The sequence below is a fragment of the Ptychodera flava genome, chromosome 9, assembly GCF_041260155.1.
Source record: "Ptychodera flava strain L36383 chromosome 9, AS_Pfla_20210202, whole genome shotgun sequence".
Lineage (NCBI taxonomy): Eukaryota > Metazoa > Hemichordata > Enteropneusta > Ptychoderidae > Ptychodera > Ptychodera flava.
This window is the reverse complement of record NC_091936.1, coordinates 31221639-31238569: the sequence shown is the minus strand read 5'-3', so window position 1 is coordinate 31238569 and position 16931 is coordinate 31221639. Positions and strand designations below refer to the sequence as shown.

General features: G+C 37.4%; 1 protein-coding gene across 1 annotated transcript; it reads left to right on the top strand.

The window, feature by feature from the left end:
• The first annotated feature begins 7096 nt into the window (after positions 1 to 7096).
• On the top strand, positions 7097 to 9815 carry LOC139140646 (uncharacterized). The gene is made up of 2 exons (XM_070710017.1): positions 7097 to 8078; positions 8761 to 9815. The coding sequence occupies exons 1-2, from the start codon at positions 7106 to 7108 to the stop codon at positions 8805 to 8807; spliced, it is 1020 nt and encodes a 339-aa protein (XP_070566118.1). The 5' UTR covers positions 7097 to 7105; the 3' UTR covers positions 8808 to 9815.
• Positions 9816 to 16931: the final 7116 nt, after the last annotated feature.

The following is a 16931-nucleotide window of genomic DNA, read 5'->3' as shown; positions in this document are numbered from 1 at the left end:
AAATATAATATATATATATATATATATATATATATATATATATATATATATATATATATATATATATATATATATATATATATATATATATAAATCCGTGGCAAAACGCGTCCAACAGTTATTTATTTCGATACAAAGAAATGAAAACAAGAAAACTGCTATCATATACTGTTTTTCGGCTTTTGTTGAATAAGTGAAAAGTACATGTAAGTTCCTTTTTTATGTTTTTGCTTTTCTCTCCTGTATACGTATTAACGAAACAGGGAGCCCTACTTTCTACAGCATGGTCTAAGTGCGTCCATTCATTTTACGAATTTACAACAAAACGCAAATTGAGAGTTGCAGAGATATTTTAGCTTCTTTTTGTAACGTGCGTCCTCATGGGGCGTACTTATCAACTCAAGAGTTTGTTATATAACGTGGACGAGTTTGGCATTGTTCATAGTGGGTAGGTTTGTGCATAATTATTTGTAGTTTTGATGCATTTTTTTATAATAATGTTAAATTGCCATGGCAACCTTTCGTGGAAGCTCTGATTCAGTTATTGTATACGGCTACCTTCTTGGCAAATGCTAATACCAACAGTTGTCATACTCGACAGTGCAAACAATGAAGCTACTTTCAGTATCAATCAGTAAAATACAACTAAAAAAATTGTTGCATTGATCTGGAATCATATCTATTTGCCGTAATTTCCGTAACTCAGAGCAAATTGCTTTCGGTAGAATCTTTCGGAGTCGACTGAATCAGTGGACCTGTTACATTATCGCACGCTTCCCAATGACACAACAGCTGATGAAGGCTGTGTGATTCAGTCGAAATATTCCACCAAAAGCAATTCGCTCTGAGTTACAGTAATTACGGCAAATAGAATAAGTAAAATGATTTAGTTTTGTGTTGATACCTTCCCGTTGACTGCGACTCTCCCCTTAATCCGACTTAAACTAAGTTACATGTTGCCAGATGGAAGAACACATGCCAAGTTTCCCGCCAAAAGCGATGCAGACAAACATAGGTAGAAGTGATTTTACACGACACCGAACATAGAACTAGTTTCGGATTTGGTTTTGAGTTCGAGGGACAGGTCGTAACTGTACAATTCCTACTATATTTTCTACTATTTCGAGTCATTTAATGCCCTATTTGTTATTGAAATATGATTAAACCACAGTCCCTCTATGTGGATAGAGGGACTGTGATTAAACTGTACAACGTGGCTGCATATTGAGTATGTATTATACAGTATGAATATTGCCTGTATATCTTCATTAAAATGAAATTTTTCGGACAAATTAGAAAATAGTGCATTTTCCTATAATTTCCTTAAGAGGGCGCTTTGTGCAATTGCTTTAAGTTGGCATCACTGAATCAGAGCTTCCAGGAAAGGTTGCCATGGCAATTTAACATTATTATAAAAGAAATGCATCGAAACTATGAATAATTATGCACAAACCTATCCACCATGAAAAATAACAAACTCGTCCACGATATATAACAAACTCTTGAGTTGATAAGTATGCCCCAATGAGGACGCGCTTTAATACAAGAAGCTAAAATATCTCGGCAACTCTCAATTTTGCGTTTTGTTGTAAAATTCGTAAAATGAATGGACGCACTTAGACCACTCGGTAGAAAGTAGGGCTCCCTGTTTCGTTAATACGTATACAGGAGAGAAAAGCAAAAATATGAAAAAGGAACTTACATGTACTTTTCACTTATTCAACAAAAGCCGAAAAACAGTATATTATAGCAGTTTTCTTGTTTTCATTTCTTGTATCGAAAATAAATAATTGTTGGACGCGTTTTGCCACGGATTTAATATATATATATATATATATATATATATATATATATATATATATATATATATATATATAATATATATATATAATTTATATCCATCTTTTGTTTTACCTTTGTCGCGCCGGGGGGGGGGGGGTCACCCTGTTTTAGAAATTTGGAATAGGGGGGGTCACCCTGTTTTCAAAATTTGGAATAGGGGTGGTCAGCCACTTTTTGACGTCGGCAAAAAATAATCCACCGGCCCCCCCCCCAGGCCGAAGTAACTGACCGTCCCTAATATAATCTCTCTCTCTCTCTCTCTCTCTCTCTCTCTCTCTCTCTCTCTCTCTCTCTCTCTCTCTCTCTCTCTCTCTCTCTCTCTCTCTCTCTCTCTCTCTCTCTCTCTCTCTCATATTTTATTGAATCGGATCTGTATGTCTGTTAGCCCGCCCTTCCCTTCCACTCCCTCCTCTCTTCATCAATATAACTCTAGAATATATTGCCATTCGATACGGAAAGCATAAAATCAAAGTAACGAGGTTGATATAATCGTTGAAAGTTTTGTAATCACATTGAGTGATGTGACAGTAATTTTTGGAAGCATGGGCATAATCATTATTACAAATACAACTACCGTTTAAAGTAGAACGCACCTCAGGGACAGAAATTCGGACTCTCAAACTTTTACAATTCTCTTCTGATATACCACATGTGGGGGTTCATTTTTAAAGAGCTCTTGGAGAAAGAAAACTTTTGACCGGCTTAGTTATTCGAAATTCGAATTTTTTTATTTTTCTCCATAGAGTTAACAAAGGGGTGGCGGCCATTTTGAATTTTAAATATCGGTAAATATTGGGTAATTTGTTTCTCTAGTACCAAAATTTGCACGGTGACCCCCGATTTTTATTCTTGCTTTTGAAAGAGAATGGTTGAAAGATTCCCTAAGGAAAGTTTGAGCAAAAGTTTAGGTATTTTACTTTCGAGGCGCATACTACCTTAATTTGACTATAAAGTGGCATCTCTGACAAAAAAGGAGTGCGTAAATTTTTTGTATTCGCCAGCTTTCAAATTGACCCTAAGACGTCATCTCGTGGCGATCATCTTCGCCCTAAGTTTATCCCTAGATCTGATCACGTGGTTTTGGAGTGCCTATAAAAGGTCGGGGTCTGCTGCATTTGCAAAAGATATTGGACAACTATACTATCACCATAACAACTCATTTATATAACTGTGCATATCACTTACTAAAAGTGCACATGAGTACACGTATTTCAATTGATGTTAGACGTATTAATGCAAACATTAAAACAATGGACTCTTTAACTTGCAGAGAAGATGCTCTAAGTTGCAATGGTTTTCAGACTCAGCTATCGTATTAGTTATTTGTCAAGGTAGATGCAAAAATATTTCTTGCTGTCCAGGAGCGAGGTTGTTATTCAAATGTAGGTGTTCAACTTTACTTGAAATTTGTTGTTTAAGGTTCTCCTGGTACGCGAAATTGTCACTTGGTCGATTCCAGAACGTCACGGTTTGAGTCTGTTGTAAGATGAGAATTATTATTATTATTTAGTTGTTATACCTTTGCATTGACGAAATTTTCAACAATTTTTTTCACATTTTGAACTATGTGTTATGAATGATAATAAAACTTCATTGCACACAACACGTGGAACACACATGATTTCACATTACATAACGGCAAAAAAATGGGCGGACTTCACAGTCCGCAAAAACAATTCTCGACATAAGTAACTCGTTGTCAGGGTAACCCTTTGACCGATCAAACAAACAAAAATATTGTCGTTGCCTCAAAATAATCGCCTTTAAAGACTGAAAATCTCGCGAAAACTTGAAACCATCGTTTTATACAGGATTTCGTTCGGCTGGATGTGTGTTTGTTTTCCGTCCGTCGGTGGCTTTCTTGTCTTCGACGATTAACTTTTGACCTGTCCTGCTGCTTTGTCATTGAGATCTTAACTGCGTCACTGAGCAGTTTAAATATTTTCTTGGGTTTTTTAACAAAGCAGATGTCAAACAGTGCGGTGAATGAGTCCCCAAAGTGAACCATATTTAAAGAAAGTCTTAATAATGGCAGTGCCAGCTTCCAAGATAGTACTATTTTTAACTTTGTTGAAAGAAAAGATCTATCTGCATTGTCATTGTGATTAGTTGGTGTTTTAAAAGAAAGTTGGTGGTGAACGGACATCAGTCGCCGGAATTCCTTCAAGCTGACTGACTGGACACAATTTCGTGAGTAGCCTTCATGTATCCTGCTTTCTCTCTCTCATTTGTTCCCTCTCCATGGTTATGTTTTTCTGACATTGCGACTTTTACGTTTTCAGCCAACAATATTTGTCACAATAAGCCTACAGTTAAAAAATTACGTAAGCAACGCGACTTCCGTACTTAAACTTTTTTGGAATAATTTTTGCTCTTTTTCAAAACCCCTTCGTTACATTCAAAACCCCAATCGTTGATGCTCGTAGTCTGGAGGTGGCAAAACACAAGAAAATTGCGAGAACTCTTTACCAGTTTTCTCTTACATATAACTGTTGTATTTGGTACAATATTAATACCCAAAAAACATATTCATCCGTGGTCCAGATTGTACTGGTAATCGATTCAACGAGTGATGCCCTCTTTTCAATTCCATTTTGTCTGTGATTCTCGGCAAAACCATAACAAAAACGAAGTATAACATATTGTGTCACGCTCGGAGTTTTCGAAGTCTTGTGAGCTTAGAGGTATAGTACCACTGGGAATCGTAACACTTTCAATAACTGGAGCGGTACACCAAGTTGTTAGTTGTACTCTTCACTTCAGATCTTTATGAGCGGCTCGAGGTCAGTACTCAGGTTACAATGACAGATTATACAGAATATTGGAGAAGGTTTGTCTAGGTCCAGTTCCAGTTCTAAATTCTCTCTTTTATACCTTTCTAAGCTAAAATTGTAACAGGCTTTTAAATTGCTATATTTACTTTGCACTTGATCTAGCTATCCGGGATGACTTCGTTTCACGTGACGTGATGTTCATTCCACGTGACGTACATCATCACGATTCAACCCTCGTGAGATATCTCATGTACTTTCCACGTGAAAGACGTTATCAGATGTCGTTAAAAAGTCAAACATCTTAGATCAAAGACGTAACAATAGTATATAGACGAAGCTGTGGCCCATAGTTCCAACACACACGGACATCGACCGGCTGTTCTAAACTCTCGAACAAGAGAACAACAACTGCGTTCATCCCATGTTTTCACACTTTGTTTTTTTTATACTCAATCTTCGTCAATAGTATTTGTAAACACAAAAACCATACGTCAGGTTGAAAAGAAGCTTCGCTTATGAAGTACCCAATGGTGCAAAATCATTAAACATCTTTTCCATAGATACGTGTAGCTTATTGTATAGGGCTACTGCAACTCAGTACAGAGTAACATTTACATCTTCAGTAGACCTCGAAATGCCGAAACTTGTGAAGATTGGAGGGCAAATTCATGGTCTTAAAACATTCAGTCGTATTGTAAATTGTATCAGCTAGATGTGCATATCGGAATAGCAAGTTTCTTCCAGAAATGATTAGTTTCTTCGTAGCAATTAAAGGTGACTTCTTCTCTCCCTAACGATTGTTTTTTGGAAACTGTCTTTCAGAGTTACCAGCGTCATGATGAAAGTCATCCTTCTGTGTGTGGTTGTAGGCCTGTCATTGGCCCGACCTCCCCCAGGGAAAGAGCCGTCCCCGGACTCGGATCCGCGACCCCCACCTCAGCAGGAAATCCAGAAGGAAATCAGAGAGCTAATTCATGAAGAGAATGGTGAGTTATCGTGCCTTCGAATTCGATAGATTTTAGTTTCGAAAGATGTAATACTTTGAGTAGAACGGATCGAGAAAATGTATTTGACGGTTGTAGTGGTGACAATATCTTCAAAATGTACAGCTACTGTCCCTTTAATCCTTTCACCCCCATTCCACTCTTTAGAGGTCCAACTTTACCATGGAAAACGATGGAATTGGTTCAAACCACGGTGGTGAAAGGGTTAAAGGGAGGGGATCGTCGGAGCTGCGCGTGTGCTTGTGCGTGTTTACAAAGTATTTCATGCACGATATCTAGATGCATAGCGTCAACATAGCTGCAACATATAAATTTTACGATATTCATTGTTATCAAACATGTTTTAACGTTCATCAATCGCCAACGTACCCTATATACAGTGTTTACATGGTCATAGGGGTCAATGGCAACCTTTGAACAGAGTTCCGAAGACCCCCTCCCTTTAAATATACATTTTTTGTTTGCCGAGGCACATACCGTGTATTTACAGTTCTTCGCTGGTAACTCTGACAAAAACACTGCTTATTCATTTTAGTGTGTCATAAGTGTGATTGATTCATTGACTATATTGAGTCATAATATCATGGCTCTCTCTCTTATTATCATGATTGTGATACTTTTGATACATGACCCTGGGTCAGCATGCGTCCCTCACTGATCACACGGTATTATGTCCGTTTGGTTCTTGGTTTTTGGTTTGGTTATTATGTCCGTTTGAATTATACTTTTGAAGTTGAAGACGTCAAATACTATAGCACGAACGGACTTTTTTAACCTTATTTCAACATTTCCATGCAGTCGTGTGTGGGCACTTCGCTACCACAAGAAGACTGAAACTCACAGACTTTATCAAGGCATTTCCGTTTCAAATGATTTTTTACCGCTCTGATAGCCTTTCCTAAGATGTGATACTCATCGCTTTCCTCGAATGCAGCGCTTCGCCTTGATACCCTCCCACAATAGACTAAGTGAAAACGAACAGCATGTTAAAGATAGAACGCGCCTCGGGTATAGGTATTCGGACTCCAAACTTTTTCAATTCTTTTCTGATCTACCACTTGTGGGGTTCATGTTAAAGCTCTTGGTGTAAGAAAACTTTTCATAGGCTTAGTTTTTCGAAAATCGAAAATTTTATTTTTTCTCCGTAGAGTTAATACAGTGATGGCGGCCATTTTGAATTTTAAATATCGGTAAATCTTGTTGGTTTCTCTAGTATCAAAATTTGCACGGTCACCCCCTCCCCCGATTTTTATTCTTGATTTAGTAAGAGAATGGTTGAAAGTTTCATTGAGGAAGGTTTGAACAAAAGTTTACATGTAAGTCTTTCACTTTCGAGGCGCATTCTAGCTTAATCTAGCGCCGAACTTTGATATCAATTGACACACAGTTTGAAGACACTACACAAATTTCCATTATGATAAAATGTTACTATATAACCCTTCAATTTTCTCGTGTTTTTGACCTTTTGCAGTACTCCGAGAGGCAATGGACATCATTGATATGAACATGGCAAGGGAAAACGACAGGGGCTCTAAAAACGGAGGCGGAAAGGATGACGACAAGGAAGACGGCGGAAGAAAGGGTGAGGGCAAAGGCAGACGCCCTCCTCCACCAATGGGAAGTGACCTACCATCTGACCTACTTCCACCTCTGAATTCTGATGGCAGTGACATGCCCCCGCCTCCACCACGACCCGAAGAGAGGAAATTTGGAGGCAGGAAAGATGACGACGATCGGGATGATAAGGAAGATGGTGGAAGAAAAGGCAAGGGTAAGGGAAGACGCCCTCCCCCACCAATGGGAAGTGACCTACCATCCGACTTCGAGCTCCCATCTCTGAATTCTGATGGCAGTGACTTGCCGCCCCCACCACCACGACCCGAAGAGAGGAAATTTGGAGGCAGGAAAGATGACGACGATCGGGATGATAAGGAAGATGGTGGAAGAAAAGGCAAGGGTAAGGGAAGACGCCCTCCCCCACCAATGGGAAGTGACCTACCATCCGACCTCGAGCTCCCATCTCTGAATTCTGATGGCAGTGACTTGCCGCCCCCACCACCACGACCCAAAGAGAGGAAATTTGGAGGCAGGAAAGATGACGACGATCGGGATGATAAGGAAGATGGTGGAAGAAAAGGCAAGGGTAAGGGAAGACGCCCTCCCCCACCAATGGGAAGTGACCTACCATCCGACCTCGAGCTCCCATCTCTGAATTCTGATGGCAGTGACTTGCCGCCCCCACCACCACCAAGACATGAAGAGAGGAAATTTGGAGGCAGTAAAGATGATGACGATCGGGATGATAAGGAAGATGGTGGAAGAAAAGGCAAGGGTAAGGGTAGACGCCCTCCCCCACCAGTGGGAAGTGACCTACCATCCGACCTCCCACCACCGGAACCTGAAGACAGTGATATGCCACCACCTCGACCAGAAGAGGATGACATGAAACCACCAGAAAGTAAGTACATCCATGGGGCACTCTGTAGCAATGAGCTATTAAAATTACAGGTGAACGTCGTAGAGCTGAGCTCAACGGCTGCAACTCTTATCATCTCATAAGTATTGATACCCTGGACTTTGATTGAATGAATGAAGTTTGAAGACTGTCAATCATCTCTACCGGTGCCCATACACCCTTAAAACATGCAAATAACTAAGTATAGTCTGTGCAAACGGGCATAGGAAAACTCAGAGACACAACATGTTGTCATCCATTGGAATCGCATTCACCGCACGCCCTCAACAGTGATGGTGTACACTGTTTTCTCCGCAAACGTGACAAGTTTTAAAATGGCGGCAAATTTGACATTGGGAAAGTGTAAAGTTTATTCTGTATTATTGTTTTATGCTGTCATAATCGATCATTCACTTGGCAAAGAATATTCAAGAAAATTCAAAGAATATTAGATTCCGTTATATCAATTCTTAAATGGGCCTTCGATAGAAATTTATCATCAACGATTTTAAAATGTATAAAAGGTTGTTTAAAGTCCATGCTTTAATAATATACCAATATTGACGTATATTTTAATATGCTAGTTATTGTTGTATTCATATGTTAATTATATGTTACTGTACATAAGACTATCCATACGATTCATATTGATAACAGTCCGAAATTTCTCGTCACTTTTTTCCAGATGAAAGTCGCCTGATGAAGGCACTACTCTCTCTGCGACATTTTTAGCCGGTGACCATCCCTGACCTCCTGGACAACCACTGTGATGATAAATGATAGACGGCGTGTTTGATTGATTTATTTTCCCGTCATGCTCCGCGAGAAGGCACTGCAAGCCGGGGTCAAGGCGGGACTCTAAAGCAAGCTGCACGGCGTACAGGCAACTTGTAACCTGGTCCACTCACGATTCCCAGAACCTCCTCATGCGCACGTCCTCGTGCGCGCGTCTGCTTTTATTCCAAAGGACTTGATTTTCAAACTCGAGTGAGATCGCACAAGGTGTGTGTTTTAGTCTGTTATTGAATCACCAAGTCGACTTTAGGCTGTACGTGATTTAAAATCCATACTGCACACTGGTCTATAAAGCTATTTGACTGCCTTTGAAACATCAAGCGAATGTAATATACAAATGCTATTTTATATATACATATACGCATAAAATCTCCATCAGTTGTAACTTGTGATAAATTTCAAGTATTTTTTTCTGTTTTGAAAGTTCAGTTTCGTGTTCTACTCCCAAAATTGTATCGAAATGTCTATTGTTAAGCTTTTCAGCTTTTCATGTGTGCCATGTTTTATTACATTACTTATTTTGTCAAAAATGTTATCATCTCAACTTTTAATACACCATGTTGCCAAAGCTTACACACTTGACATTTCAACACGATACTTTTGTGACAAGAACAAGAAGACATATATTTTGTGGAACAGTGATAACGAAAACTATCAACAGTTACAGCCACTATATCTTTAGGTGGTCTTTATGAACTGCAATGTCAAAATCTGCCGAAAGATGTCACGTGATCATGTCACTCTCCGGGATTGGCCAATCCCAGCTGATGATGCCTTCTCCTAACCTCGGGCGATAAATACTGCACTACGAATTAAGAATGAAGTGTAAATTCGTCAGATTTCATAATCTGCTTATCGTTTTGAACGCCATAGTTCAGTACGTTTTATCGCCCTTATGTTCAAGAAATGTGTAGATGTAATAAACAGATTTTATTTTAAAATGTTCTTCCCGCTTAGTGTATATAAATATGGGAGAGAGAGAGAGAGAGAGAGAGAGAGAGAGAGAGAGAGAGAGAGAGAGAGAGAGAGAGGAAGGGTTGAAACTATCACTAACGGAATTTAAATTTTGTACAATTTGAGAGATTATGCGTACAAATATACTTGCAATATGTTCAAAATGTCAGGCCAACCCATTTACTTTACCGAAGAACACTCCAGGGGGCGCTTTTACTGCTGTGACTGTTGGTTTCTTCAAGTTAAAGTTTATTCACGAGTTACCCGGTGGTCGATTGTAAAAACAAAATATCACTCTGCTGAGCAAAAACTGTTTATTTTTGCAGCCTTGCTGGTTTAAAACATTAACCTGACCCGTAACTGAGAAAAAGATGTGGAATTCTGGATGCATTCTCTGTCAATTCCAAAAATGTTTATTCTTGTATACGAAAATAATTGCATTTCCTCGTTGGAAACAACTTTTTCTGAGATCTGCTGATATCCAATCAGTTAGTCCGACACAGCGTGGCCTTTGACAGATCATTCATTAGGAAGGGAAGGATCAACAGACTATCAATCGAATGTAAGTGTTTAGGTACGTCCAGGATGGACAAACTTGGCTTTATACGGAAAGTTTTGCACTGCATATGAAGTGTGTTTTTCAACAAGTTGAAGCTTATGATCAGTTTTACATTAATTAAGATTCAAATTTACGCCAGGCAGAAGAAATGTTGTTCCTCGCATTTTCATGGAAAACTAAACCCGTTAAAAATAACGTATACTATCACTTTCAATCTATGAGCAAGCAAAATGGAAACGGTACTGGCGAGGAAAAAGAAAGGGCGGAAGTTTGGCTTAATATGCAGTAACTTCGAAAAAAAGTAATGGCAGCGCAAGTGGAACTAGCTGGCAATCTGAAAACATTTCTGAAATTAAATATCCCCGTGGCCAATCCTTCATTACGAATTGCATTCCGAAAGTAAAGGAGTATCTATTCTTTTGATCAACTCTTTTTCTTCAATAAAAATAAACCAAACAAACAAACCAATGAAAGTAAACCTAATTTATAAAATTTCGATGTAATGTAGATACTACACTTTTCCCATCTCTTCGCGGATTTTTAAAGTTATATACGCCTCTAAACTGAAAAACTTTTAACTTTTGCTCAAACTTTCCTCATATAATTTAAACCACTCCTTTTCAAAACCAACAATAAAATCAGGGGTCAACGTGCAAATTTTGGTACCAGAGAGACAGATTACCTAACATTATAGATATTCGAAATTCAGAATGACCGCCAACCTCAGTCTGTTTTCTGGGGGAAAAAATAAATTGTCGATTTTCACATGAACACAATACAAAAGTTCATTTCCTCACAAGAGCCGGAGTCTACACAAGCAGTAGAATAGAAAAAGAGTCGTAAAAATTTGAGAATCAAAATAACGGTCCCCGGCGCATTCTACCTTAAAATATTATCAAAGCTAAATATACCATCATTGCCCGCTGTATTGAGCAGACCGCTGTTTGCTGCATGTCACCGACTTTCTCTGACGTTGGACGTTGAGGGGTGACTTCACGTAGATAGTCAGACATTTTTAGCTCACGTGTGTAAACACGTGGGCTATTGTCATGGCGATGTCTGTCTGTCTGTCCGTGTGTGTGTGTGTGTGTGTGTGTGTGTGTGTGTGTGTCTGTCTGTCTGTTTACACGATAACTCAAAAACGCCTGAACGGATTCAAGTCAGATTTGGTACACAGGTACCATATGCTACTTGCAAGAACTGATTAGATTTTGGTTAGTGTGGCTTGCATATTAATGAAGTTATGCAATATCGTTTTTTTTCCGTACAATGGTTTCCCTATGGAGACGGTAATGACAGTGTAGACATATATCGAGAAATACTGTACAAAATTTCATGAAACTTTTGTCAGATGACAATCTCAGAACATTATGATGGTACTGTGAGTGTCATGTCAATTACCTTCTCATTTGCATATTTAATGAACTTTTGTTATTAGTGAGATAACTCTGAAATTCCTGCACCAAACTTGATGATACTTGCAACAAATATTGATCTGATATATATCTAATTATACTTTGAAGCATTGGGCAGTGTCAAGTTAATAAATAGGTCATTTGCATATTTTATGAAGTTTTGTAATTAGTCATATAACTCCAATATAACTTGACCAAATGTGATGAAATCTGCTGCAGATACTGATCCGACTGATATCTAACTGTAGTGTAAAGCATTAAGTAGTGTGAAATTAATTAAGGGTTCATTTGCATATTTAATGAAATTTGTAATTAGGTATATAACTCTGAAATTACGGCTCCCAAGTCTTTGAAATTGGGTACAGATATTGTTTTGATAAATATCTAATTGTACTGAGAAGCATTTGGTAGTGTCAAGTTAACAAATAGGTCATTTGCATATTTTATGAAGTTTTGTAATTAGTGATATAACTCCAAAATAACTGCACCAAATGTGATGAAATCTGCTGCAGATACTGACCAGACAGATATCTAATTGTGGTGTAGAGCATTTACTTGTGTGAAGTTAATTAAGGGTTTATTTGCATATTTAATGAACTTTGTAATTAGTGATATTACTCCAAAATTACAGCGTTAAATTTGATGAAACTTGCTACAGATGTTGATCTGATAAATATCCGATTGTACTGAGAAGCATTTAGCAGTGTCAAGTTAATAATTAGCTCATTTGCATATTTCATGAAGTTTTATAATTAGTCATATAACTCCGAAATAACTGCATCAAATGTGATGAAAACTGCTGCATATACTGATCTGACAGATATCTAACTGTGTTGTAAAGCGTTTAGTAGTGTAAAGTTAATTAAGGGTTCATTTGCATATTTAATAAACTTTGTAATTAGGTATATAACTCTGAAATTACGGCACCAAATTTTGTGAAACGTGCTACAGATATTGATTTGATAAATATTTAATTGTGCTATGAATCATTGAATAGTGTCAAGTTAATTAGGGATTATTTGCATATTTAATGAACTTTGTAATTAGTGACATTACTCTAAAATTACAGCATTAAATTAAATGAAACGTACTACAAATGTTGATCTGATGGATATCTAATTGTCCCATGAAGCATTGAGCAGTGTCAAGTCAATTAACAGCTCATTTGCATATTACACTGTAAATAAGTTTTGTAATTAGTGATTAAAACTGAGAGTACTGTGCAATGTTGAAAAAAACCTGCTTCATATAGTGATAACATATATCTTATTGTTCTGTGAAGCGTACTACTATTAATGAACCTGTTGTAAAACACGTGAGCATATTCAGTTCATATCTGGTCTATAATGCGATTACTGCTATTGTTTTCGTCAGGGCAAATAAATCATCATATACTCATTCTGCTTATTGTATTCAAATAAATTTACAAGTTTCACGATAAAAGGACGATTTGGTAATGTTTGAGTTGATGGATGTGGGGGCGGTTTATTCGGGAAATGAAAAACTGATTTGATGGTGAGAACGCAGCATAATCTATTTTCTGTTCAGGTTTGGGAAAACTTTCCAAGACGACTTCCGAGTTGAAACTTCAGAACAGATATTTCACCTGGACTTGCTAAACACAATATAAAACATTACTTGACCCTTTCATTGCCATGGTTTGGTGCAAATTAATCGTGATCAATGGTAATTGTGGACCTGTTTTAATGATACACAGGGCTTGCATGGGTTAAGCTTGGGAATTGCTCCATTCAAGAATTTTCAGTCCAAGGAAACCTAATATAAGAGTGAATATGGTGGTCCTCTCCAAGCCTAACTAGCTTGTCGATGTCCTGCATCCCAAGACAGCTGCAAATCACTGAAATGGGGTCACCATCAAAGGGATAATGAAGTACTTTGGCTGACTAGGCAGACTCACCTCACCTCTGTGTGAATCATGGGGCAAGAGGGTTGGTGAATCAACAACAAATACTAGGACAACTTTAGTGCATTCAAAATACTCTTTATTCAAATGGAGTTCCAGAGCTGAAATCCTTTGTTAACTTTATTTTCACACAGTCTACAAAACATTAAGACTGTATCTATACTTGTGTCATGCAATTCTCACAGAGCACATTTCAATTTCACAATCTGTAATTTTTTTTTTCAGCTGCGTAGGGAGTAAATGAGTAACCAAGCAACGTGACTTGTGGGTAATGTTGGTTATCCAATCAAATTAAGTTTTACATGCAGAATAAAAAAAAACCGTGATCATCCAATGGTAATCAAGCTTACTAATATTGGTAGTTTGAAGAAGTTTGTAACAACCAGAAGTGTTCTCAAAAAGAATATACCATATGCACATGTATTTCAGAGGATGCTTGCCTGTCAGGTTTTACCCCTATTTCAAGTGGTGCTTTTTCAACTTCAAAAAGTCTCTGTTAAGTTTTTTCTCCTGAATTCCTACAGGAGGATGTGATTTTCTATACCACACATAAAAAAAAGTTTTATACTGAAAATCCAACGTCAAGATAAATTTTCTCTCAAGTGTGTACTCTTTATATTTGTGATTGGTTAAAGCCAAATTAAAATCACAGATCCGAGTAAATAAAATTCAATCATTGCAAACAGGTTTGTGAATCTGAATTTATAGGGCTAAAACATGCAACAAAGGGCTCAGACACATTGTCACACTTTGATCTAGAGCCAACTAAACTTATTTTAGATGGTTCTCAAATCAAACATTTATAATTTGTGGTATGACCGATTGCTTTTGTTTTTTGTCTTCTCTACTAACTTTAAACTATGCCCCTACTCTGACCGTATAAGTTTTACTCTCATTACTTCTGGAGATGAGCACCTTTTTTTATCACATTTCAAGTGGGCTAAACATTCCAGAACATCATTTAAGCAATACTGAAGATGGAAAGCCAATACAGATGCCAGTGATGTTGGACATGAACTTCAACGAGACATCAGTAGAAAATACCACATTTGTTTGAAACAGATTGCTGGAGCCAGATTCTCCAGGGTCCGTGTTTGAAGCAATAAATTATGCTAATGAACTGGACATGTTTGCCGTATATGGACTTGAAATGCTACAGAGCTACAGGTAGTCACAAAATATGACATCATGAAATCAACTGCGCTGTAGTTACCAAGTAATATTACTGAGATGGTGCATCACATTAGTGAATATGTGAAATTCCGAAGGATTTCCCGCACAGTGTAGGTATACTAGGTGCAAGCTAACCATTCTGGCACAGCAGTGCCAAACCACCTACACCAACTTTTTTTCAAAGAGAAATATATACTTTTTTCAGATGAGTTATACTGACTTACGTTTGATGTAACTTTTAGGTTTTTTTCTGAGGGTAATAGAGTTCACCTTTGGTCCAAAAAATAAATCTATCTAACCATAAAAATAAACAGGACAGGTGAAATACAGTACAGATATGGCTGTACAATGGTGCAAAGATTTGACTATACTATCGTGCCAAGTTTGAAGTGTTAATGAAGGTTAATTAGCGATGTTATCTCTGCTAACTTTACTGTAATGTACATGAATTAATATAAAAAATGTGGTACTCTTTAATTGTCAGAGAAGTACCAATATCAGGTTTTGAGAAAGATAAAAAAGTTAGAATCTTTGCCAATCTCTTGCTAGTCTATTAATTTTTCACATGTTAATGCCCAACAATCTGTAAGGAAACAACTATCCACAACTACTTGTATGTTTCTCTCTGCATAGTTACCAGCGGGTCTTTGTTAGGAGTCACTACCCAGTGGTTTGCACATGAGAAACTGTCTTGGACTTGTATAGTACACACTATAGTGTGATGGCCTGGAATTAATTTTCGTTGAACTCTACATATAGCAGCAACCATTTCTGCTATTTCAGCCTCTATCTATCGCTCTTGACTACACTATGGTATGATATGAAATGAGTGTTCTAAACTACAGTACAGTTGTACAGCCCTACAACCGCACCTAATGACATACTGCAGCACGTTCTGAGTCATTCAGGGTGCCGCACAGTATAAAATGTCAATCTGTACTCAGTGTTTAAAGTGTTGAACATAAGTACTGATGGTAGTGAAATGAAAACTGACTGGCCCTGTCTGGTTTATTATAAGTGTGCCACATGATGGCTTGTGACCCTCTAACTTCTTCCGCTTACGAAACATTCATGCAACTTTCCTGTACACACAAAACAAGCGACCTAGCAGCCGATATAGCTCCGCTGTGTTTATGTAGAGAATAACTATTTTTGACACATGTTATGAAGAAGGGTGGAAATCTTTGATAGCTCAATGCAGTGGCCAGAAAAAAGTGGCTAAAATAAGCTGCAAAAATACGCAATTGAAGATTTCATCATACTTTGAATGTATCACATAGGATCATCCCTAAGAACATGTCAACCAAAGCTATCTGATGAGTAGTTTTTGAGAATAAATTTTTTGACCAAAAATGGCAACAATTGCCCCAAAAGTAAAATTGCAGATTTCATCATAATTTCAAAAGATCAAATTTAGTTCATCTATAGAAACCTGTATACCAAATTTCAAAGCTGTTAGACAAGTACTTTTTGAGAAACGCATTTTTTGACCAAAAATAGGAAAAATTGCCCCAAAAATTCAAAATTGCAGATTTCATCATAATTTCAATAAATATCATTTAGTTCATCTATGGAAACCTGTATACCAAATTTCAAAGCTATCAGATGAGTAGTTTTGAATATACACATTTTTTGACCAAAAATGGCAAAAATTGCCCCAAAATACAAAATTACAGATTTCATCAGAATTCAATATATATTACTTAGCTCATCTGTAGAAACCTGATACCAAATTTCAAAGCTATCAGACCAGTACTTTTGAGAAACACATGTTTTGACCAAAAATGGCAAAAATTGCCCCAAAATTACAAAATTGCAGATTTCATCATAATTTCAATAATTATCATTTAGTTCATCTGTAGGAACCTGTACACCAAATTTCAAAGCTATCGAATGAGAAGTTTTGGAAATACACATTTTTTGACCAAAACTGGTAAAAATTGCCCTAAAATTACAATATTGTAGATTTCATCATAATTCAATAACTATCATTTAGTTAATCTGTAGGAACCTGTATACCAAATTCAAAGCTATCG